A 27,558-nucleotide genomic window follows, 5' to 3' on the forward strand; every position below is an offset into this window, starting at 1 on the left:
AGAGAAAAAAAGTAATAAAAATCCGAATTTTTTATTCATTGGGTTTCCAAATCAGTAATTAAGCAAGGAAAGGGCAAAGACGCTTTATAAATCTAATAAATCAGACTTAAGAAAAACGGGACGGAAAACATCGAAACCTCTTTGATTGCTGGAAAAAAAACAGAGGAGAGTTGAAAGGTAATTAGTAGAAACACCTCTAAGTTTCATTAGGCAATCAAACTGGTTGTGACATTTTTCCTTGCGCCGTCCTCACTAGCAATTCGACAGTTTTCAGTAATGATCTTGTTCTTTCTCTCCTATAAATATTTATTTACGATCCATGATGCTCATACTTTTTTACATCTTTTTTGACAGATATTCATAAAATATGCATGAAGGGTGGAGATTATGGAACACCGTGCACTAAAATAGTCGATTTGAGCCGATTTGTTACTCACCTTTCGACATCTCTCCAACAACGTGAACAAAAATGGATGTCGTATCATTGTTTGACTCTTCGGTCAACGAGATGTCGCGACAGCTGGGAGGTCCTGTCGTAAGAGGGAAGTGTCGCTATCATGTCCTGGAGAAACGTTTGTTATTCCAAACGAGTAAGAACATTTCTTTTTCTTTTCTTTTTTTTTTTTTGTTTTCCTATGTCGTACTTTTCATTCTTGAGAATGTGTACTGGGGAAAGCACGTTTTGGGGGAGTACAATTAGGCCATTTCCGTTCTGTTGGTGCTGCTGCTTTCAAGAAACGTGCTATCCCCCCTTTTTTTCTGAAGTTCGAGAAACTGTAACAAAAACTACAACTAAAACTATCAAAGGAAAAGAGACGGTGATTTCGAAGTCTTAGTTCGAAAGGGTCGCTCGTTTTCGTTACTTTTGTTTTTATCTTTCTTCCCTTCAAATGATACCTGGTAGATCCCATGGATTAGAGTCAAAGGTATATTTTCAAAATTACGATAAGTTCTAGGATTTATGTAATACAAGTAGATCAATAAAATTGACCAAAATTTTTTTTTCATAAACATTTTACGAATTGTACTTCAAGTATGAAATGAATTCTGACAAAGAGCAACTTTTTAAACTATTTTGCCAAATTATGCACAAATTTGACGAATTCTCAGATATTTCACGTTTGGTTTGGGAGGGTTTTTTTTTAACTGACAAGGCAACGCTAAAATTTTATTAACTACCTTTCTCTTTTTAAAAATTGTGCATGCTCAATGGTTAATAAATAAACAAACATTTATTGAAAAGTTACGAATTAGAGGTAACATAACAGTGGAGTTGTTTTTCTCAATTGAGTCATTTTTTTTAAGAATAAATGTAAACATTGTTCCAATAGGACAGTGCTTCCTAAATAGTGGTACGCGTACGCGTTTTTATGCGAAATATCTTGCAACAAACGAAAATTTCAAAATTTTATATTTAAAAACAAAGTAAAAAATATATTCATTTTTTTTTATTAGTGGTACGCAGCATTACGAAAAATTTAGAAAGGGTACGCAAAAGTCATAAGTTTGGGAAACACTGCAATAGGAAATAGAATTTGTTTATCATCGAAAAAAAACGGAGGAGATAAAAATTGAAGAAGTAATGAAATCGTAAATAATAGAATGAAAAAAACAAGGAAATTTAAGTTCAATTTTCAAAAATTCCTATTATTTTTGACACAAACAAAACCGAAAAAGCTATTTTTTTGCTTCTAATGAGAACGAGCTAAATCCCAATGAATTTTAAAAATGAGCGACGTCTTTCACTTTAAATTAATATTTTTATTAGTGATTTTGACACTCTCTACCTTTTGAATATTTTAAGGAGTAAATATTTTTAAAATCTTTCATATTTTCAGTTTTAAAAAAAATACACTCATGAAACAACACTGACAAATTTTTAAAAAAATAATAAAATAAAAAAATAAACTTCTCTATAAAAGCTCTAAAATAACACTTCTCAACTTTCATAATCTGCAAAATATAATATCACTAGATCTATGTCATGACACGACTAACAGTCATATCAATATTCAATTCGACTTATGATAAACTGTTCATGCGTATTCAAAGTTCACAAGCCCTTCTTTGATATTTAATTTGGACACAACTCGAATTTAGGATAATGTGTCAGTGTTATTTTGCAAAACCCGGAATCTGAAAAAGTTACTTTCAAATTTTTCAATTATTACAATATTAATCAACAATTATTTTTCCACTTTAGTAAATTATAATATTTTGTAAATTATGCAATTTAATTTTTATAAATTATAATATTTAAAGAACAACAAAAAAAGTTTTCTATTTATCAACACTTTTTCTGCTGCAAAAATGGTTTTACAGCAATAGCTGAAATTCCAAACTGCAGGAACTGCAGAGGATAATTACTCAACTGCCTTGCTAAAAAATAATGCAAAACACAAAAACAATAAAACAACACATAGTTTCGCATAAAAATCGTAACACAATTGTCGGTGGAACGTCGCGAAATTTATAATTTCTTATGCAATCGTAAAATACTGGTTTTTGGAATCATTTCCATTAACAACAAGAACAACCTTAAATTTTATTTAATTCAAATTAAAATAATCACTCTTGCCATTCATTCCATTTCTTTTTTTTTAAACGTAGCAATATTTTACTCGAATTTTCTGTTTCTTTAAACTTTAGCGTAAGAAGCAAACCTAAGTTTTTTTATTAACTATTTTATTCATTGATGTCATAATAATTGTCAAAACAGATGCATTAATTTAAATGATAAATTCAACCATATTACTTTATGTTATTCGTAATTACACGGTACTGTGGTTCAAGATAATTCCTCAATTCTTTTACGGAAGGTTTGATAATTACATAGTAACTCCCACCTGAAAAAAGTATCATAAAGTTAGTTTGAATCTTCAGACACTATGCATGCACCGATGGACACGGGTGTTACCAGAAACGGTAGCACCCGTTTTGGAGTTGCTGATTGTAATAGTAGCACATACCAGCATAGTCATTGCAGACACCACAGTCTCGTAATATACGACAGTTGTGAGATACTCCTCCACTAATAGAAACCAAGGCTCAATGTGTTGAACCTAGAGATGCGCAGTAGTTTTATTCAGTTCTGTACCGGTTGTGGCTAGATATGCAATTCTCAATCCTTATGGTGGAGCCGTGGTGGCTTAGGGGATAGAGCATTCACCTTCCAATGAGGTAAACCGGGTTCAAATCCCAGCGATGGCTGGTCCATACGAATTCCTCACCCGGCTCGCACCAACCACAGTGATGACTTAAAATATCCTCAGTGGTAGACGAAACGTGGGCTAGAGTCCCCTTGACGTCGTGCTAACCATGGGAGGTTTCGTGATTTTCCTATCTGTGTAACGCAAATGTAGGTAAAATCTATCCAAAAGCCCTCCACGAAGGCGAATTACACCCTATACTTGATCTAGGAGTTCCCTTGTCTTCTGGATTGAATTCAAAATTACAAGGCTACGGAGTTGAAGTTTGATAGTCGTAAACACAAAATTGGTTTGGAAATTTAACGATGTTGTTAAAATTTAAAAAAAATCTTTTTGGTGTGCCTTGTAGCCCGTTTACCTTGAAATAATATCATCTTGCACCATTAATTACAGATACTCTTCAATGGGTTGGCCAAATGTCTGAGTTAACTAAAGGGCCGAATTAAAATACCGTACTAGTCGATTCATCCTACGCTTAATTATATGGCACTATTCAACTTGAACGAAAACGTCGTTCAATTTAATACTTCTTTCTGATTACAAAAGTTACTCTAAACAAATTCATTCATTAACCATTTTTTTAGAGTCCTGCTTTTGCATTAAATAAGTTAATACAGAATTTTATCCACAAATTATCAGTCAATTATTTGCTAAATACTATTAGTTCTTGCTATGGAACTGCTGTCTGATGAAAAAAGAAATGCTATGATCTTCTGGTATTTCATTAACTTATAAACCAACTGGAAAATTTCATAAAGAAATTTCCACATCTCTTTTAAACATAATTAAGGAAAACATCAAAACTTGCAATCCTGCAATTTAATAAAATTAAAATTTTCTCTCAAAATGTATAAAATAAACTTTAAGGAATACAATGCTTTAAAACCTTTATGTAATTTTGCTTTGTTTATCAAAAATAGGAGAACAAAACCAATTACTTTTTTTAAACACTTGCGCCCTTTCTATTTCGATCTGACAAATCTTGAACCATCTAATCTTAAGAAAACCAGGAGTGTTACAAGTCTTCGCGTCATAAAAGCTCAAGTACTGCTGAAATCTAATTTATGTAAATAACTCGATAACCGAAACCTCAAGATAGTATCCTTTTACACCGTAAATTACGGATTCCCCTCACCAATATACGACAGAAATTTAATCCACACACCGCGAAATATGGCCGTAATTAACGCTAAGTAGATTGCATTTTCACCTCTCCCGATCCCAATCTGCTCGAGAGGAATATAAACTCACTTTTCCTGGACTAGGAAAATCTGGATAATCTTCGGTGAATGTTTCTACAGAGAATACAACGAGCGAAAGATTCCGCATTTAAAAGTAAGAATGCAAGAATGGCGTCGCTTTGACTGCATTTTAATGCTTGACTATCTCCGAAATTCTGCTGTTTCGGTATATATTTCGTTAGTTTTATGCAATCATTTTGAATTAAAAAAAATTGTTATTATCAGACTTTGTCTTTTGTTTTATTTTATGCTGTTAAGAGTGCTAGCATAGATCCAATCTTAGCCTATTAAAAAAGTTAGTTTTTTCCATCTTTTTCAAATTAAGCAATATTAATTTTTAAAAATGTAATGATTTAGTAATGCATATTTAATAACTGTTTCCGTAAATACTATTTTTTGTTTCTTAACTCAAGATTTAATGAGTGCAATGCAAATTGGTTTGCTATAAAATCTAATTTTGGAAGTTTTATTAGGGTTTTCTTTTTTTTTTTTTTTTTTTTTTTTTTTTAATTTTTATCATAAGGTAGTTTTCACAAATATATTCAAAAAATTTACCAAATTTATCAATGCCTCTATCTATTCATTTATTTTAATTGGTATTGACATTTTGTCAGGAAATTTATTTCTTCCGGGATAATGGAAGAAATTAGATAAAATGGAAAAAAACTGAACGGAATGGAAGAAACTAAAAGTAACCGTTACAATAATGTAGCAATAAATATAAGAACAGCATAAATTTAAACAAATTGAGCTTTATAGTACCAAAATGTATTTTACATCAACTCTTTTGAGAAATAACTGCTCTCATAATATTTAAGTTTTATACAGAATTTTAAAGTCCATATACCATATTATTTAAGAGTCAGTTTGACTCCTCATTCGTACTTAACAGTATTCATACTTAATAGCATTTGATTATAAAAATTAAAATGCTATTTGTAATTGTGAATTTAATATGGTATTTGTAATAGTGTATATGTTTGGATTGTAATTTGTCATTTCGTAGTATTAATAAAATTTAATTTTGATATTTTAACTGTGATTTATATTATAAAATAATTATTATATTATAATTAATTATTCTAATAATTTATATAATAATATTATTATGATAATTAATATTATAAATAATTATTATTACAAATGATTATTATAAATAATTATTATTATAAAAAATAATTATTATAAATAATTATTATTATGAATAATTATTATTATAAATAATTATTATTATAAATAATTATTATCGTAAATAATTATTATTATAAATAATTATTATTATAAATATTATAAAATAAGGTTTCACTATACTCGTTTACATAAAATATTAAAGAACTACAAATATTTTAATTTCTTAAAAAATTCATAAGATTTATTTTTCTTCTTAACTGTTATTTTTAATTATCATAAAATGATTGCTTGGAAAGTAATACTGATATTTACACTAGTTTACAATTATAAACTACTTAAAAAAATTGTTTAATATTTTATTTGATAATTTCTTTTTCTTGGTTAAACATATTTGCTTCCTCTATAGTTTTTCTGCAATTATTTTTTATTGCGGAAAAAACTTTCCATCTCTGATTTTAATGAAAAAAACTTTTCAAATCAAAACCATATCCCTCAAAATTTCAAATCTGTGAAATTTTAACTAAGTGGGAAATAGAAAGTTTTAATTGACTCTGTAAAACTTTCTTAAGAGGCTCATTGAAACCAATAAAATAACTAAGAATTTTGTTTTATATTTCATTCTTGTTGATAGTAAAAGGACAATGAAAAACAATAATGATATCTTTAAGTTGCGTAATCAATTTTTCATTATTTTTAAAAGCATTTTCTTTGAAGCAAATGAGTTTTTTTTTGCCTCAAATCTTTTTAGTTTAAAGTAAATAAATTACTTTATAGTTCAACTTTGTATAAAAATCAATTTCTCCAGCAGCTTTTATTGTCGTGACAAATATTTCTTTCAATAATATATATTTTTCAATTTTTAAACTACGGCAATACAGTCACAAATATTCTTTATAAAAAAATATTAATTTTAAAATTAACTTCTTTATTATTCTAAGAACAACAGCTCTCATTATTATCAGCTTTTAATGCAAGCTCATGTATGCTTTTTATTTCGATTGTATTTAATTACACTTATCAATGAACCATTTGAGTTTTAAATTAAAGATAATATTGCTGCAGTCTGCAATTTAATATCCAAAAACCATTTAATTAAAAAACAAACAAGCTTAGAGCGTCGTAGCTTCATTTTGAAAGTAAAATACATGAGTATCACGGTCATAAAACAAACAATAAAAAAAATTCGCATTTAAACCTTTAGGTTAAAATATTACTTCTTAGATGTTTTTGCTTTAATTTAAATATGACTTAGTAACTGGATTTAGAATCTAGTTCATGTTAGCGTTATAGCGTTTCAATTATAAAGTGATAAAATTAAATGTGTTGAAGATTCATAACAGAATTGTGATTCCCTTCTGCATTCCCCTGCTTATTAATTTTTTTAAACTCCCACACTGTAAAAAGTTTCAGAAATTGATTTTGACTCTATAAAAATGTCTCCGAAAATCTGAGAAAACTTCATTTAATAGCATGTTTCCGATCAATTGAAAAACATTTCTTTTATTTTCAAAAGTAGGAAATGGAATTGCATTGGCGCCAATTCAGTTTTAAAGGTTTTCAAAATATTCAGAAGCGATTTTGAAAATCATACTCACCGTAGCTGCCTCATATATATTCAGAAACGTTTTGGGATTATTTTTTATAGTATAGCATAATTTTGAAGGGTCAGACATTAAATGTATTTCGACTAAAATCAAATGCTTAATTCATTAAAATTAAATTTAAAATTTCTAAATATTAAATTTAGCATTTTACTATGCTTTTAAATTATTTATTTTAGTCCTTTTTCGCTTCGTATGTGGAAATCACGATATGGCTAAACTTTCAACAAACATTCAGAATTAAAGCAATAAACAAATTGTTCCATAACTAAAATATCTACTGTCTAAAATACCGTGTGCCTTGAAATAATTCAACAGTATTCAATTAATACAGTTTTTCGAGCAAAAATGAAATTAGTATCTAGTAAATTAATTATACAGATTCTAATCGATCTCCAAGAATATCTCAAAACAGAAAAATCTAAAAATAGTAAAATTACGAGGAATTTGTTTTTATGTATTATCTTAAGTAATAATATTGTCTTTGAGCAAACGATCTTTATTCATTTTTTCAAAAGAGAAACTCAAAATGGCATACTTCTAACTTATTAATCCACTGCAAAAAACATTTCTTGTTTTTTTTATTTTTATTTTTTTATTTGAGTAAGATACATCAGTGTATTACGTATTTAAACAGATTTAATATGAGCATACTTTCTTAAATTTTCATTAGCGAATTTTCATACTATAATTCGATAAAAAAAAAATCTATTTTTACAGTTTTCTGTTCGACAAATTTTTTTTTCACGTTTATTTTCTGGGAAATAGATAACAAATTGTAGATAACGTATCTGGGGTCCTCAATTATTAGACTAATTCAAAACTTAGAAGAATCAAAATTACAAAAAAAAACCACCTTTATTTATTTTTGTTTTGATTCTTGATTTTTGGCCTTTTTGAAAGCTTATCTAAAATGAAAATTGTATAAAAACAAATTTTTCATTGAAAAATCATTCTTATATGCATTAAATAAATTTTTATTCAATTATTACAATTGTTGTACAATTATCTAATATGTTATCTATATTTTACAATATATATGTTTACTTAAAAAAACGCTTTTTAAAGCTACTTTTTGAAGAAAAAAAAAGGTAGAGCTATTTTTTAAAAAAAACTTAATCTAAAATATACAGTAGTGAGAGTATTGATTAAATCAAGGGTAAATCTTTGGATTTTTCAACTTTAGGAGAGGGCAGTTTCTCAAGAGGTGAGAGCAAACCATAGATCTAAACTTTAAACTCTGCACACAAGTAAGATTAAATTTAATGCACACAGCAATAAGTTCAAATACTGCCATGAAAAATTTCAAAAGGGCCAAATTTGGACATTCATGCTGTTAACTAAACCAAAGTTATACTAGGGAAAAAAATCTAAATGCTTACAAATAAAATATAAAGTTTCAGCCAGATGATTACTTGATAATATCATTAACAAATGACAGATCTAGAAAATGATTAACTAATTACTAGATAAAGATTTTTAGAAAAAGTTATTTATTTTAATAAATGTCCATATGTTATAATTGAAACCATGCTATTATTTTAACGGGAAAAAAATTAAGGAAGATCTTTAGACTTATTTGCCATACTTAAAATAATTTTTCAATTTTTTTAAATCATTTACCTACATCTTTATGAAATATTTCTGCAACAAATTGCCATTTTCTTACACATAAACTTGCGAATAATCCGAATCGCATTATGATCACAACGCCGACTGTTTTTTCTACAGAAATTTTTTAATTTAAGTTAATCTGATGTCTTAAAATTCAATAAAAAAATTACTATTGCATTATTTTTAAATCAAAAAATTTTTAAGCAAATGAGGTAATATTTTGCTAAAAACTAAGGGGCTTTTTTAGAGTGACCCGGAAGCTTTCTGGATCTTTATCCCAACAAAAAAAATATGCCTATGATCAAAGACTCAGTAAAATGGATTAAAGTACGAAAAAAAAGCCTTATCTGTTCATTGATTAAAGTACCTATTGTATAGAAATGAAGATACTGTCGAAAACTATGAAATCCTGATTAAAAGCTAATGAAATTGGAGAGCTAATTAATTAAGAAGCAAATGTATAAATATTGCCCCCAATAAACGTTAGTGTTCCAAAATGTATGTGTGATTAAACAAATACGTTCGCTACTGTAGTTAAGATTTGCACAAACAGCATTTAAAAATGACAACAAAATGAAAAGCGAAGGTATTTAATCATGTGTTAAATCTCGGTTTAATTTATTTTGTAGAATTATTTAAATTATTCTTCACAATTTTTCTATCATTCGACAAAAATCCTTCCACGGAAAATCTTCTGCTTCCGTTTTAAACACAAACTTTCCTCTTTAAATTCTAAATTCTTGAGAAGTCTTACAAACTTTACAAATTATCCGTACCATGATCAACAATGAAGAAGACAAATAGGTTACTGAATTCTGAAGCAGTTAGTTGCTACTCCCTGAGCGATTCCCCGTTCCCCATTCGTCCACATTGTTTAAAGGGGAAATTCATGATCTTCCATTAGCTTCTATTTAGCATTTCAATTATGCATCCGCTTCGGCGGCAATCTCTTCTGTCGCCGCGTCTATATATTCGAAACCTATCACAAAGACGGCCCACTTTAATGGGGAACTTTCAAATCGTTGGTATTCACCTTTTCAATTGAACAATTCAACGAGCTTTGGTCGTCTGTTTCTTCAATATCGATGTGGTTATTTCCTGACAATAAACTTCAACGCTTATTGGCTAAGCGTAGAACACAAAGCATCTTCAGATCGTATATACCTTATTTTCAAGCTGGAGTGACCTGTTTTGTGTCAGTTTCATTTGTGTGTTTTCCTTTAGGAATGCTTCTTTATGAGGATTGCTTTCAATAAGATAGAAAACATAAGAACTCTATTAAATATTTACGAACTAAGGTTCCAAGATTCATTCATCCATTTCCCTTATTTTTATACATTTTTTTCAATTGCGTATTTAAATATAATTTGTTTTAATAATTTGAAGCAATGAAAAAGTGGCGTCATATTTGCTTTGATATTAAATAAAAATTTTCTTATCTTAGCTATCACATTGAATCGAAATATCAGCATTGAGATGATTTCCTACCCATTTTTTTTATATAACTCGGGTACAAAGATTGATACAATTTAAAAGATAATTTACACTAAAATAACTGAGTCACCAATTTTAATCTATTTAGAAATGGCCTGTCTTTTTTTAAAAATGATGTTTCGTAATAGTGAACAAACGTTTAAATTACGTAATCTAGATAATCTTTTTTTCAAATTTTAAGAAATGTGAAAAATTATAGAATTATTTTGTTTAGTATATTCATAAGACATGCATCTCATATAATTTGTTAATTGAGAGATTTGATCTTTTGATTCGCTAAAAAAAATTGTTAAATTTTTTTTTAAATGTTTTTTTAAATAAAACAACATTTATTTACCGCTAATAACTGAGGAGAACTACAAAAGGTTACCAACATTTGTAACAACAGCGTTTTAAGTCGAAAATAGCACACGCTGTTACAAATATTTCAGTTAAAGTGGAATGACAGGTATAGGAAAACATTGTTTATAACTTCGATCATCAGCATCATCTGTTGATGAGAATTGTAGCTAATTTTAAAGTCTGTTAAGGCATCCCACTCAGAGTGGAGAGAACGACAAATTCTCATCCCAGCTGATGTTAATTTTAAATTTTCATTTCTCTGTGCTGAAAAATGTGTTATAAGTTTTATTTAAAGCATAGATATTTGAAAAAAAATTACTCATTTAACTTGACAACTTTTATTATTAATTTTAAATGGCAATATTTTCTAATTGTTAGCTAAACAGGAGTTTTTTTTTTAAATTAATAAATGATAAGAAACTTATTGTGAAACTGTTTGTATTTTACTGTTTGAAACTTATTGGATGATACGAAACTTATTGTGTAACTTATTGTGAAACTGTTTGAGAATAAAACTGTATAGTTTCTTAAGTAAAACCAAATAAAGACAAGCCTTCTCTTGTAATGTTTGTTGTAATGACTTTTTTTTCTCAATTTTCTGTTTATTTTTGGAAAAAAAACGTACGTTTAAATTTAAAAATCTTAAGAAAGTGCGTTTAATTTCTAAACATGAAAAAATGCTCGTCTCTTCTTATACTTATCCTGTTAGAAAAGTAAGCATATTAGTTTGTCTAGAAATAGTCAGTTTTAATACTAAAATGAATACATAAACCAAATTGTTGTTTTCTAACTCCTTAGATTGGGAAAATTTCAGTACTTGCTCAGTATTTTGTGTTTCACTCTTTTTTAAGTATTTTGTCAGTTTAAAAGTCATTAACTTATTTGGAAGGATTAGTGCTACATAAGATACTATATTTTTGGTGTATAAATTGAAACATTAACTTATATTCCATTAAAAAAAATAACTAAATTTCATATGACGATTATTGTTTGAACGTTTTTTTAATTATAATTAATAAACTCATTAGGTCTAAAAGCAACCTTTTAGAATTAAAACAATAACATAACAACGTACTACTGAAAAATATTTAATTCTTAGCTCAAAACATTAGATTTTGTACTTTTCTAATCCTAGTATTGAAAGAAAAAAATCAGTTGAATTGCTTTCCTAATACCAAAAGGGTGTTACAAACTGACGTATAGTTATAAATAGGGTGCGATTTCTTCAAATTGCTGAGACGGTGTGATTAATATAGGACAGTTTCATCCGCCATGAAAAAAATGGTGGTGTGATCTGAGGCAATAATGAAATTACCAAGGGCTCAGATAACCCAAAAGAGCGATTAAAAGAGAAAAAGGAAACAATCGACATAAATATTGTTGTCCCAAGAGATTTGAACACCGAAAAAGGTCAGCAATCAAATGTTCAAAGAAAACAACTGTTATAAACGGGATGCGTCTCAATTATTGTTTGCCCAGTCGACGGAAAAGATTGTTTCTGGATTTATAAATTATATTTGTTTTGATTTAAAAATAGAAATATTGTTTAAAATTACTTTCTATTTATTTTGATCCTTTGTTATTTGGTAACAGAAAATTACTTTTGTGGAAGGAATGGTATAAGTTTTTCTTAGTATTATTATTTTTATAGTAATCATATTATTAATCTCAGCATAATTTTTCTTTTTGTAACAACCATAAAATTAATTTTAAAGCTATTTTTTAAAAAAATTGAATTTATAGATAAAATAAAGATAGTTTAACTATTTCAAAATATTAGCCAATCTAATAAGACTAACCAGGAGGCCCAAAATTTAATGATAGTGATTCGAAAGATCAATTAAAGAAAAACGGAATGGTTTAGAAGTGTACAAGTTGCCTTATTCTTCTTAGAACTAGAAATTGATGCTTAACGTTTCAATCACCTATAATTTTCCGGTTTCTCATTTTTTTTAATCTCAATTCTAAAAACAGCTAAAACTTTGAAAAAACTCATCTTAACACAATGGCGGCAAATTTCCTATGATTTCAACCATGCTCGTGAATTTAGGCTTGGTTTCGTTTCAATAGGAACTTTACAGACGTGTATTTCCCTTGTAACATATAAAAAAATAGCCAAATTCGAGAATTTTTGGTACTAGACATTTATATTTAACTTCGCTAGTTTACTATTTACATCCTCTAAGAAATTCACGATCAGTTGTAGAACATTTTTTTCTTACATTAAGGCAGTACAAGGAACATTATAAACATTGTATTTAGAGCTGTGGTGGATCAGGGGGTAGAGAGCTCGCCTTTCAATGAAGGGCGAACGCTTCACACATCACAACCGACAACCGGGCTGACGTCCACTGTCGCACCGACCACAATACTGACGTAAAATATCCTCAGTGGTAGACGGATCATGGGCTAGAGTCACCTTGCCGTTTCGCGGTTTTCCTTTCCATGTAACAAAAATGAGAATTTGTTTCATCAAAAAGTCCTTCATAAATGGAAAATTTCTCTCAATCATGTATCCTGGTCTTCTACATTGGATTTTAAAATTGCAAGTCCACGAAGTTGACCATTGGTAGTCGTAAACTCAAAATTGGATCAGCTGTTCAATGTCGGAGATAGACAAAGTATACATTGTAATAAACATAAATAAACATTGTATTGAACACAATTCATTTAAAAACACTATCCAAAACAGCTTTCTCAAAGTATCCAATCAGCTTCGAATTTTAATGTGTTTTTTTTTTAAATCTTTTCGAACGCTTATATTACTTTTGAAATTAATATTTCAGGCATGAAAATTCTATTAATTTCGTTGTTTGGTTTTATCCTCTTAGCATTCAGCCAACAAGGTATATTTTATGCAATAGTGGAAATGTTAGCATTGAATTTCGAGATGTTAAACTAACCTCGATCCCTTCTCTTCCGCTGCCTGGTGATTAATCAATCAAACTGCATCACCCTTAACGGCTATTATGCATTAATTAAATATTTAACAACAACCATCTCCGTCGCCGAGGGTTGAAATACAGGGAACAGCTAAAAATTGCGATAAAAACCAAAATCAATCGAAATAAATAACTTTTTACTTAAGAAGTATAAAATTCAAAAAAATTAGCTTGAAACTGTTAGAAAAAACTTTGAAGTTTTTACTATCTATAAAATAAAATTCCTTTTCATAAAAAAAGCTAAGCTTCCGAATGAAATATTGCGCTTAATAAACATCAATAACGATAACGTTGACTTCAATGTCATATATGCCAATTCTGTACTTTTCAAGTCATTGATGGAGTAAAATTTAAAATAAAATTGTAAAATTTAAAATAAAATTTAAAATAAAATTGTAATTACTATATATATATATATATAGTAACTAGTAGATACTGATAAATATAAAAAAGATTTAATTAATAGCCATTTTCCTAGTTCACTTCATAAATTCTATTTTAAAAGTATCTTAAAAAACTTGGTACATTAATTTTTAATTTTTATTTAATTTTTCTGCTTTTAGAATGAGCTCTGATTTTTTCAAGGTAGGAACTAACTATGATAAGCTGTTCCTAAAGCCACTGGACGGAATAGTTTGGATGTATGACCTTTTATACTGGATTAGTTAAATATTTTTTAGTTACTTTTTAATTTTTGTAGCCTCTTAAAATTTATTTTTTTAATTGTCCAGTATAATAAACAGTTTATTTATCCATTTAATTAATTAATTTATTTATTTTTTATTATTATTCCTTTTTTTTTGTATAAGTGGTGGGCTCTGGTTCATAAAGAACCACCCCAAATGAATGCAGGTGATACGTGTATACTTTAAAATCATGGAAGGTTGTATGAATGAAGGACAAAACCTATAAATGGTTTTCTATTCCTATGTGCAGGCTCTGATTTTTAAATAAGTCACCCTATGAAAAATGGAACTGTGTATTCTGTAAAATTATGTAAGGATGTATGAATGAAGGATGAAGTCTATAAACGGCTTTCTATCCAATTGTACAGACTGACTTTTAAATTAGTTACCCTATGTATGATGAAATGAAAATGAATGATTTTTTTTTCATTTTCTTTTTAGTCTGCTAATTTAATCAATCCGTTACGCATTTTTATTTTTATAATTTCAATTTTTATTGCATTTTTACAAATTTTTCTCATAGATGGCAGCACTAATATTTTACTTTAAAAAATTTTTTTCTTCTTCTTCGATCAAATAGATATTTTTTAATTTTATTTTATTCGATTCAAGCTTTAAGCACAACTTCAAATATTTTACATCTTAGCGAGTTTTGTTAACTGTTTTATTATTATACTTTTGAATCTAAGCCGCATTTTGATTCACGCCGGTAAGTTTGATTTCTTTTTACATTTTTCTTTTATTTTATAATTTTTTCCAACAATAATTTTTTTTTTTTTGCAATATCGACACATATAAAGAATAATTTTTATCTTAGGATAATTGTTCTTTATTCAGAAATATCTCATGTAGCAATAGATGTGTCTTGATAACGACTATTGCTTATCCCATTCTTGTTTCTCTTCAATTTAGTTTTTTATTCATGTTTTTAATATTAATTTGTGTTTATATATATATATATATATATATATATATATATATATATATATATATATATATATATATATATATATATATATATATATATATATATATATATATATATTATATATATATATATATATATATATATATATATATATATATATATATATATATATATATATATATATATATATATATATATATATATATATATATATATATATATATATATATATACACCCCATTAATAACAATAATTAATAATTTTTAACTTTAGGGGTTTTTTAGATTATAAATATATTTAAAATCTAAGAAAAACTATTTGTATCTGTGTCTATTGTATCATCTAATAAAACAATTGAATCATACAATTTTACTTTCTTAAATTATATGTTCAAAAAACAATTATTTTGAAAAAACGACATTTTAAAGCATGTGTGTGTCTTATAAACTAAACAAGCACATGAAATAGGGCAGACAATACATAACAGAACACATTTATTAAAATTCCTTTAAAAATGTTAATATTTCATGACGCATTTAATATAATTAATCTGTAAATTTTTTTAATATGAAAAACTTTAACAGTATCTTAAAATCTTAACTTTAATATCTTAAAATAATTTCTATAATTAAAAGTAAAACGAAAATTAACCACTAAAAATACGGGAAAAATCAAAAGTTTCTTATGCCCGAAATTCATTCACATGATAAAGATCTAAAATAACTAGTAAAAGCAACGATCCGTGCTAATTACTTCAACGACTGCTAAATCAATATTTAAAGCGGCCTCCATATGATTAAAATTAATTTATTAATCAGTTTACCTTCAACAAATATTGAATCTGTTGATTATCATCTAAATTTTAACGTGATAATAAAATTTTCAATAACCAAATGGTTTCATTAGAAAGTAATGTTTATCAGTTATAATATAGAATGAGTAAAACAATCATTATAAATCATTCTTAAAGATAATGTGTCAAATATATTTCTAAATTCATTTATGAAGCCATAACAAATAAAACATCGGTAAGTGAAACACTAAATAAATAAATAATGAATTAAAGTATATAAACTGATCATATTAGTCTTAACTTATTCCTTTTGTTATTATTATGCTATAATTTAGTATTTTAACGAATACGTGAAATAACGAAGGGATTTTGTAATAAGAGGTGTTTTTGGAAAGTAAAGCTATCTCAACGATAGCAGCAAAAGAAAAGATTCTGTGAGACCATTGGCAACACTGACCGTAACTTTAGACGTTTCACTTTTTCTTTGAGTTTATTCGTCATTTTTAGGGTAAGTCTTGTTAGAGTAGCAAATCTTTGAAATCTCTGCTTCAATTCAGAATCCCGCTAAATGTAAAATAATACGTTTCGTAGTACTTTTTCTTCGTGAAAAAAGGTTACGTTAGCAAAAGGTTATGAAAAAAGTATACAAAATGCATACAATTCAAAACAAACGTAGGAGCTTGCTGACGGGCGAAGTTTGCTTGTTGTACGACAACGCTCGTTTTCACACAGCGCTTTAAACCAAAGCACTACTCAAAGGTTTTAAGTAGAAAAGTTTAGACCATCCGCCATACAGCCCGAACCTTGTACACTTTCACTTATTCCTTTATCTGAAAAAGAAACATCTTGCAGGGTAAAACTTTCAGGACTATGATGAAATCATAACTGGAGTAGTTCTAACAACACACAGCTAAGTTCTATATCTGGGGAAGGAGTTCTATATCTTTGGCTCATAAGCAGAATATTTTCAAATGTTCTGCAACAGGACTTATTAATTTTTACAAATGTTCTGCAAGCATTTCACAGCGAAAAAAAGTCAACTTTATGTTAAAATAATATATTTTCATTTATTAAAATACAATATTCATACACAGATACACTACATTCTTTTTTAAACCAAGGCAAACATTCTTGATTTGTTACTTTTTCAATCACTTTTGAAGAACAAAATTTTGTTAATGATGATGAATTATTAATTAAATGCCTATGATATGAAGGTCCGAACATTAAAATAAGGGCTGCCTTAAAAATCTTTCGAAGGGACAAGTGCCCAAATGGTGCACCATTTGCAAATACAAACATTCGCTGTTCTGTTGTTCCAACAACCTCTTCATCTCCATCGAAAGCATTTAGTCTTTTAGAAACAATTCTGTTAATCGTGGGTCCCCACGATTCACAAATTGCTTTTGAAATGGGAATGGAAAATATAAAAGTCATAAACTTTATGAAATTGAAAATCTCTGAATTTAACAAGCAAACAAAACGAGTAAAGTGGTTTATCAAAGATTTTTAAGTCAAAAATTTGAAACATAAGAAAATTTATCTAAAAAGGTAGGGGTGAAGAATGAGGTGGGAGGAAATGTTCTAAGATTATGAGGGGAAGCTTTTGAACCTTCAGGTCATTATGATCTACAGAAGAATGTATGAGATTAGGGTTGGGGATTGTTCTGCAAGACTACCGGAGGCAGGTGATCGAGGGTTCGCAGGAAAACGCTGTCACTTATTCACGATACAAATTGTTCTGCAGGACTTCGTTTGTTCTGCGACGTACGTCACAGTTTTAGGCACTTTCTGCTTTTGGGAGGTGCGTGGTACTACATGACGTATATGAAGCGCTGTGTGCTTCAAACCAAAGCACTACTCAAAAGTTTCAAGCAGAAAAGTTTAGATCATCTGCCATACAGCCCGAACCTTGTACACTTTCATTTATTCCTTTACTTGAAAAAAAAACATCTTGCAGTGTGAAACTTTCAGGACTATAGGACTATGATGAAATCATAACGGGAGTGGTTCTGAATCATAACGGGATGAAATCATAACGGGAGCCTGTCTAATTGCACTTAATTTAAATTTTGAATTACTCGTAGAATAACTAAAAACTTTCTTTTTCTTCCGTTACGTTTCTTCAAATTTTTCGACATAAAGAAAAAGCTAATAGCAATAAAATTACCATTTTGGTAGTCACCAACATTAATGAAGATAAAAGAACTTCGAATTCTTTCGCTTTTACTTCGAATTTCTCTTTCGTTTTGCAGTCATAAAATTCCAAAGAAAAAATTTCGACATTTTTTCGAAAGCAGAGAGAACTGTGGGAACGAGGAATAGCGTTCCTACATTTTTACGGAACCAAAGACAACATTAAAACAATCAGAAGATAAAAATAAACACTTTTATTTTCCGGGAAAATGATAGAGTCACAAAAGCTGCGTGACTAACTTAAAAATAAATTAAAATTCAAAATAGAGTATAACAGAGTAGTAGTAGTTTTGTGGTTTCACAGATGCATATATATACTGGAGAAAATGTGCGATGAATAATTACGACATCAGTATCCTGCAGTCAGTTGCAGTTAATTTCTGACAGCAGAAAGAATATCAGGATGAGAGGTCGCAGGTTCGGTATTCCGATTCGCAGGTCTGATATAGCGAACTGTACAGAACGATCTCGCATTCGAGCTTTTAAATCCCAAAAGCAAGCGATAGCGGGCATGAGAGGCGTAGCTTCCTTATTTAAAATACCAAAAATATTGAAATAACAAACTTTTTCGTGACTCTGTTTTTAAAAAATAAATACATACATATCACAGAAGTCTAAAAAGATTAATAATTTCTTATGCAAATGCACGCAATGATAAGGAAATAATGACAGTAATTGGGTGAATATCATGATTTTATTTGTTGATTAGATCGTTTCACCTTATCTAGTACGATAAGAACTTTGCAGCTGAAATAAAAGAACAAATGATTTTCAGTTTCACTTAGAGTTAAGTTTTTTTTTTTACTCGTCATTTAATTTTTTCTTGCTTTATCTTCCATTTGGATATCCTTTATCATGTTCAAGCGAAATTTTGAATAGTATAAACCTTCCGGTGAAAGCAGAAAAACTCACTTTTCTATGAGATATCCTGTTTCAATATCCTCACACAATATCCGGTTTCAAAATTTACAAGCATCAAACTCTTTATACAAAAGTTGTTCATGTTTGATCATAATTAGAAAAAAAATGGCTTTAATGTCAGCAACTACAGATCTTGGTGCTAAATTTAAAGGCTGCTTGGTCGGCGCCTTAGCTGGGGATTGCCTTGGTGGTTATTTTGAAGGTCATCACAACATTCCTCAGAGCATGCTAGAAGGATTTTTCTTTGATATTCTAGAAGGTAGGCGTTTATCTTAATATACCGCTCAATAAACCATGCAATATCTATCCTTGTTATTCTACTTAATAGACAGGACATGCGAAATGTAATAAAATTGCATAATTTTTTATGTGTATATATCGTGAGAAATGTGACCTTATTGCACCTCAGATGGTAATTAAATTTTTAAACTCAATGAAAAAAGTTTTTCAACTGTGTAATGTATTAATATAAAAAAAAAACATTATTTATTTGTAGACTACATCGTATCCTTATTTTTATTTTGGTAAATCTAGATCAGGGGTTTCCAACTTACATGAGGCCGGGGCCGCAATTGAAAACACCAGTCAAATGGCGGGCCACAATTTTATCAAAATTTTATATAGGACTGTTTTATGTTTGAAGGAATATTAAATATTGCTGTCAGATTTTTATCAAAGTATTTTAATATTAAAAAAACAAAATAAAAAGCGTTACAAATAATGCTTGTTACGTATCATTTTGAATCTTCTCTTAATCAGAAACTTAATGACAAGATTTTTTTTTTAAATTTAATTCTGTGATAAATTAACATTTTTTTTCGACTTATTAGGAATTATAGCTACAACAAAGAAATTCTCGAGCATCTGAAATTAATTTTTTTTCTTTTCCGCTCATGCGATATTCAATTCAAGGAATTTAGATAAAACATGATATTCATTCCCTCTTTTATGGGCTTTAAAATTTACAAATGTAAATAATTTCGTCCAAAATGAGTGGTTTCCAAAAGTTAAATCGGAGAATTTCTTCGAGAAAATTTCTGATTCGCACATGCTAAATTATATTCACTAAATACAAAAAAAAATGAAAAAGAGCAACATATACGATTATTTTTGTATTTGAATAAATATTTTCTTGGATGCAAAACCTGAGAAATAAATTTTTTTGCACTGTTGGTATGGTAAATTTCAAAGAAACAAAAAAAATAGTTTTTTTTTTTTTATTTTAACGAGAAAAGTATTTAAAACCCTTAAAGATTTTTTACGAAAATTGTCCGCAAAAAAATGAAAACTAAGATATTTTAGTTCGCGGCCACAAAAAAAGGCTTCGAGGGCCGGATGCGAGCCGCCAGTTGGAAACCCCTGATCTAGATGCATGGCCCTCGCTCTAAGGATTTCAAATTCTTAGCTAGTAAATTAGCCAAATATCAAAAGTATTCTCCAATTTTCGAGAACGCAATGCAAATCTTCGCCAAATGCAAATCTTAACAGTTTTTTTACGATTAATTTTTTCCCATAGAAAACTATTTCACAGTAGTTTGTTTTAGGCTTATATTATTTGGACCCAATTCTAATTGCTTATCAGGCTGTATATACCGAAAATTACTGTACTCTAGTAAAAAAATACTGATTTGTTTAGAAAACTTTATTTTGACATAATTTTGAGAATCGAGTTAAATATTTATATTTCTATCTAGTGGTAAAAATTTTCGCTAAAACACAATTTTATTCACCAAATTTACGATTTTATCGCATTTGCGAGGTGGCGAATGCTTAGATGAAAACTAAATTTTAAAAAGGGACTAATTTTGAATTTATATTTCTAATAAGTTTCCAATTATTAACATTCAAAATAAAAAAGTTCAACTCAATATGTACTCCATATTTAATGTATTTTTTGTGTTTATTTACCGCCGGTGCGTGAGATTAGTTATCTTATCAGTATCACTACCCCAAAGTTTTAACCCCTTAATGTTAACTTTATTTTCTGCGTATTTAGCCATATCTCGGGAACTTTTTAAACGAATGGAAAAAATTTTACTCAAAATTATAAAATTCACTTATACAAAGATAATTTCGTGAAAAATATGACTTTTAATAAATATTTATTATTTTATTTTATAACAATAGAAGAATGCTTGGATTGTGAAATATACAGTATTTTAAAAGATATTAACGATCGGTAAAGTACAAAATTGGTCGATTAATTAATGAGAAATCGAAATTTTTAAAAAATGTATTTTTAAAATTTCATTACTAAAATAGTTTTTTTGCATAAAATTATCTTTGAATTTTATAATCGTATGTAAAAAATCTTAAGTTCGCTTAATAAGTTCTCGAGACATGGCGAAATACGCAAAAGTAGAATTTACATTAGGGGGTCAATACTTTAAATCCCTATCCTAACCAAAATTTGGTAACAAAATTTTTCCGATTGCGGCTACCCCTTATAATTTGGAGGTCAGAAATCCGAATTCATCATAAAAAAAAGAATGTTTATTTAAAAAAATACGTTTTGGGGTCTGATTCAGTGACATAAAATATCGGTAGCACTAATTAATTACCATATTTGAGTTTACCCCCTTCAATAATTAAGAATGAATCCTAGAAAGTTAAGATTATTAGATCATTATTCATTAGATTTCGATCAAAAGTTATTCACGCAGGCCCGTTTATTTATTTATATATTTTAAGCACTAAACATATTATTTTTCATACGAATTTCATTTTAAAAGTTTTGAAAATTGTTTTTCTTTGTAATTTACAGAATCAGAACCAATTCTTCCGTATACAGATGACACTGCAATGACAATATCAGTTGCCCAATCGCTTATTGAAAATAAAGAAATCTGTCCTGCAGATTTGGCTGAAAAGTATGATTTCTTTTATTTATCGCTTTTTGAAAATAACATAAAAAATATATTCTAAAATATTACTCTAAAAAATAGAGTCATAATACGTGAGAATAAATACGTTTGTATTGATAGTTGACTAAAAGTCTAAATAAAACAATTTTAATTTTATTTTTAAAAGTAAGAGGTAAATAATTATGCATTAAATAGAAAAGAATCGTTTTACATTAAATTTGCATTGCATTTTTCCGAAGGAATTCATTTTGTTTTAGCAAAAGTTCTATAAAACAAGATATTAAGAAGAATTTTTTCCACATAGGAATTCAAATTAGCATTAAGCGGATGTAAAATGTCATGGGGAAAAATATTTTTTTTTGCTTTTGAGAATTTTTAGGAGCAAGAATTCTATGGAAATCGTTAAAATAGAAAGATATACGTACACATATATATATTTCACAAGCATTTATTTACATTCCCTAAAAATTTCAAAACAAAATTTACAATTATAGAATTGAAAAAAACATTTGAAAATCGGGGGGAGGGAGACAAGAACCTTTATTTTCGTAAAATTCCTCCATTATCTGTATTTCCTCACTACTATTCTCCTCATCTACTTCACTGTACTTTTCATTTTTATTTTTATCTGAGCGTGGACATAAACTGTTTTTCCTCCTAACATGGCCATCTTCACTGTGTAATAACTCTCGTACAAGGTCATTTTACATGTTACTGATTTGTCAGAACTTGGTAATGCTCGAGATGCCTAAAATGGCGATTCAATCGCCATTTTTGAGAAAAATGAACAAAATCTATTTTTTCGTTGTTCTTCAAATAAGGCAGTAGTTTCAATATTATAAAAAACACCATCATCTCTGATGATAATACGTACTTATACCTTTCTAATATATCTATTTTTGTTTCACTGATATTACGATATTTTATAATCAGCAACATGAAAATCCTTAATAATGATGATAATGATCCTACTTAATGATAAAGTACTTTTTTAATGCATTTGCTGATTCAGCCTATCTTGTTAGAGACGACAGTTTACAGTGTTTTAAATGCTTTTACCACTTAATAACACAAAAATAACTTTTTTAAACCTGCATGGTTGCTTACTAGGCTACGAAGTGTTTAAAATTAATTCAGATGTGTATTTCCCATTGGTGTTAAGATTTTGATCTTCAGCTTTAAACTTTTTACACGAACTTATTTCAATAATTTAAATTAATCTGAGGATCTATCCCCTCCACGCTCCGATCACTAATCCCCGTGATTGCCTTTCATTTTTCATTCTTTTTTATCTTAAAAAAGAAAAGATTATTTTGTTCACAAAAATATAATTATTATACTTTTATGTAGGAAGATTTTGTTAATATGTTAAGCGTGAGGAAATGAACGAATACTTAGATTCGAAAATTAAATTGTACTTGGAAAAAAAATATTTAAATTTTGAAATGCAGGAAATATGACACAATAAGACGTTATAAATGATAAGTAATAATACTTGTTAACATTCTAACAATAATTTTATATTGTATCAAAGTTCAAATTGGAAACGGTTTAGACCTTTATATTTTTCATATATTTCGATATAAACGTTAGGATTCATATCTTTATCTCTGGCAGATTCCAATCACTTCCTCTTATTTTTTTACTTTATTTATTCTTGTAATTTATTCATTAATTATCTTTTATATATAAATATATATATATAAGTTCAAAATGTAGAATAAAACAAAGAAAAATTATAGACATATGAAGAAAAAAAAAAAGGGGGGGGGGAATAATAAGTAAAAAAAATTACAAACAACAATTTCAAAAAAAAAAGAAAGGATGAAATTTTATTTAAAAAACCGGAAGAAAAAAAGATATAATCTTTTCATCAGCCCACACGATTATATCCGCAAAACAGAGTGATACACTCTGTTTTGCGGTGTGATTCAAACAGAGTGATTGTCAGAGTGATTCAAACAGAGTCACTCTGTTTTGCGGATATAATCGTGTGGGCTGATGAAAAGATTATATCTTTTTTTTCCGGTTTTTTAAATAAAATTTCTTTTTTTTTTCTTTGCAACTGTTGTTTGTTTTTTTTTTTTTACTTATTATGTTCCCCCCCCTTTTTTCATATGTCTATAATTTTTCTTTGTTTTATTCTATATTTTGAACTTATCTAATGAGTTTACTTCGTGTTTTCTTGTATTTATTTATTTATTATATATATATATATATATATATATATATATATATATATATATATATATATATATATATATATATATATATATATATATATATATATATATATATATATATATATATATATATATATATATATATATATATATATATATATATATATATATATATATATATATATATATATATATATATATATATATATATATATATATATATATATATATATATATATATATATATATATATATATATATATATATATATATATATATATATATATATATATATATATATATATATATATATATATATATATATATATATATATATATATATATATATATATATATATATATATATATATATATCGAAGGCTCGAGCTTATAAAATGAAACTTTCAAGATAAATAAATTCTTCCGCAACAATGGATAGATAAGCATTATTTAAAACAAGAACACTAAAAAAAAATCGCTTATAGTTGATAGTTGAAAATGGAATTTTCAGCACGATAAAAGTTGAATTTCAGTGGGCAGTAGATCGGCAAACATAGAATTTTTTTCTTGGAAGTGTAACAGTTAATAGTTCTCGAACTAACTTTCGAATGTTAAATATTTTTTTGCCATCGTACAACCTGTAAATCTTTTTAAACAGCTTCGTAATTTTAAATTTGTAAGTCTTAAATTTTATTTTATGCATGAAAACAAAATGTAATATTAAGTTGAACAACTAAAACAGTAGCGGTGGCGCTTATGATTTGTTTTTTTTCAAAATATAGAAAGATAATTTGAATTTGACAAATACTTTCTCTGCAAAGAAAATAAATATATTTTCCTCCTTATTATCTAGATTTGTGAATGAGTTTTTTGAAAATCCGAGCCGAAGATATGGCATGAACGCTGCCAGAATATTTAAAAATTTGCAAGAATCAGAATTTGAAGACGTCTTTCTTCCTGCTAAAACATCGTTTAGTGGAACAGGTTCTGCTGGTAATGGTGCTGCTATGAGAGTTGCTCCCATTGCTTTATTTGCTCATGATAAAGAAGAGGAGTTTATAAGAGTAATTCTTTTTCTATACTTTTTTTAAAAGTGTAACTTTTTTCCTGTTATTTGCATTATTTAAACTATTTAATGTATAAAATTATTTAATTTTGGTTCTATTATCATTTAAAGCATTTTATTTATAAGAATGTATTATGGAAGAGATGTAACATCTTGTTAAAAATAAAGTCTTATTAAGGAACATTAAATATTATTTATTTTCTTTAATATCATTAATTATTTATTTATTTAACATAATTTAATACGGAAAGTATGTCCTTTTTGTGCTAAGTTTTGGTAACCTTTCACTAAATGCACCCCTAAAAATTATATTTGTTAGGATTGTTCGTAACACTACACATTGCAGTCACATTCAAATAATATGTGAAAAAAAGCCTGATTGTTTTGTGAAATTGCAGAAATTTCGTGTCAAACACTAAAAATTTAAACTTTCTAAAAATTTGCAATTTAAAACATACAACAATCGAAAACATATGCAAAAAAATTCTCAAAACTTAAAAAATTTACATTGCAATGCATAGTAAATCTAAAAATGGGAAGAACGAAAAATTTTAATAAGTTCATAAACGCGTGTTTATTTAACTCTTGGTCAGTATATGGCAACTACACATTTACTTATTATTTATTTATTTATTTTGTAGAGAAGAGGCACATAAATTAAAATATTACTTTTAAAAGTATTGAAGTTTTTAAATATTATTTTATTGAAGTAATTACTTTTCCGTATGTTTCTGAGATTTCTTTCGACAAAATTGAATAGGAAGACATTCGAGTTGTTCCTGTCATTTATATAAAGTAGCCTCTTGTGTCTTTATAAGACACATAGTCATCTGACGGCGGGGGGGCGAGAGGCCAAAAATAACATGACAACAGTGCATATGAATACCTTGGCAAATCAGGATTGTAAAGATGGGAGGAAACACATTGTTGTTGTTGTCGTCGTCGCCCATAAAAGTAGAGGGGGTGTGATTGTTTTTGTTTTCCAGTGACCTCATCTATGGCCGACTTCTGTCGCACTCATTTATAGGGCGGACCCACACACAGGGAATACATAGGACTTTGTGACCTGACAGATTTAACGTGTACCAGTCCCCATTTACTACTGAGTCTTTGGCCGGCTGGATTCGAACTACCGTTCTCGCAAACGTGAGTCCAGCGCCCTGCCAATCAGGCAATCCCTGTCGAAGAAACACATTGCCTAGCCCAGGGGTGGCGAACCTTTATGCACCAACGTGCCATTTTCTCTAAAAAATTGCTTAATGAGGTCATAGACGTGCCGTCAAATAATTTTAACTTCGTGATTATTGGGAAAATAATAATACTAAATACTATCAACTCAAAACTCTTTATGTACATTGAAAATAATATACATTTTGCAATGTCTCAGTTATACACGCAATTCAACTTAAAGTAACATCAGTATGACTTCTGTTGGTGCAGATTAAATGACCAATAAGTTATATTAGGTTGAAAGATGTTAGTTTAAGCAGGACTGTTGATTTTTTTGCTAGGTATTTATTGTTAGCTTGTTTTTTACGGTTATTAATTGTTTTTTAGTATTAATTTTTTTATTAATAATTGTTTATTCTTTTGTTTGTTTTTTGTGAATTTTAATTTAATTGTTACATATGCTTCATAGCGTAATAACATTTGTGTAATAACAATTCATAATGTAACAACAATTGTGATCGCTGGAGTGCCCAAAATATTGTGTCGCGTGCCATTGGTTCGCCATCCCTGGCCTAGCCTAAGAAAGAAGTATTTGAAGAAAAAGATCTGACCTTATGTGGCAGTTTGGCTCGAAGAGGGTAGATAGGCAAGCAGCAACTTCGAATATTCAAACGTCGTTTTAAATCAGCATTTAAAGAATAGTGAAGCGGAATGACGCAAAACTATAAATAGAGGGGGGAATAAGAAATAATTAATCTTCTGTCCTTTTTAATATCCTTTGTTTGCATCTAGAATGTTCTTTTCTTTCGTATCAGGGTGCGGTGGAACAGTGCTCTTTTATAACACACACTCATCCAGATGGCTATAATGGAGCAATATTGATGTGCTTAGCTGTACATTCAGCTCTAAAATTAGATTCTTCTGTAGAACTTGATCCTATACAGTTTATTTCCGATCTTGAAGATAAAATGAAAAAGATCGAAACGAAGGTGGATGCCAATGATGCTGAGACTGGTCCCAAAAGGAAGGATTCTACAGGTTTCCGGAAAGTAATAGATTTATTTACTAGTCGATGGACAGCACAGCAAGAAGTGAGTTTCAGCTTTATGTTAGTGTCTACGATAGAGTACTGTGAATTGTCATAAATGTATGACACGCATGTGTAAATCTATTTTAC

At 28.3% G+C, this 27,558-nt stretch overlaps 1 protein-coding gene across 4 annotated transcripts in view; it reads left to right on the forward strand.

The window, feature by feature from the left end:
- Positions 1 to 413: 413 nt before the first annotated feature.
- Positions 414 to 27,558, forward strand: part of LOC107442006 (ADP-ribosylhydrolase ARH3) — a 36,133-nt gene continuing 8,988 nt past the window's right edge. For 3 of the 4 annotated variants that reach the window (XM_016055440.3, XM_071180567.2, XM_071180568.2), the window contains exons 1-4: positions 18,954 to 19,357; positions 21,863 to 21,968; positions 24,999 to 25,209; positions 27,197 to 27,472. In XM_016055440.3, coding sequence (XP_015910926.2) covers positions 19,096 to 19,357; positions 21,863 to 21,968; positions 24,999 to 25,209; positions 27,197 to 27,472 — 855 coding nt within the window. In that variant the 5' untranslated portion in view covers positions 18,954 to 19,095. Of the gene's footprint in view, positions 591 to 18,953; positions 19,358 to 21,862; positions 21,969 to 24,998; positions 25,210 to 27,196; positions 27,473 to 27,558 lie in introns of those variants that run through there. The other variant, XM_071180563.2, reaches the window with a different exon arrangement.

This window comes from Parasteatoda tepidariorum, chromosome 3, assembly GCF_982258835.1.
Source record: "Parasteatoda tepidariorum strain Cologne lab strain chromosome 3, Ptep-v5.0, whole genome shotgun sequence".
Taxonomy (NCBI): domain Eukaryota; kingdom Metazoa; phylum Arthropoda; class Arachnida; order Araneae; family Theridiidae; genus Parasteatoda; species Parasteatoda tepidariorum.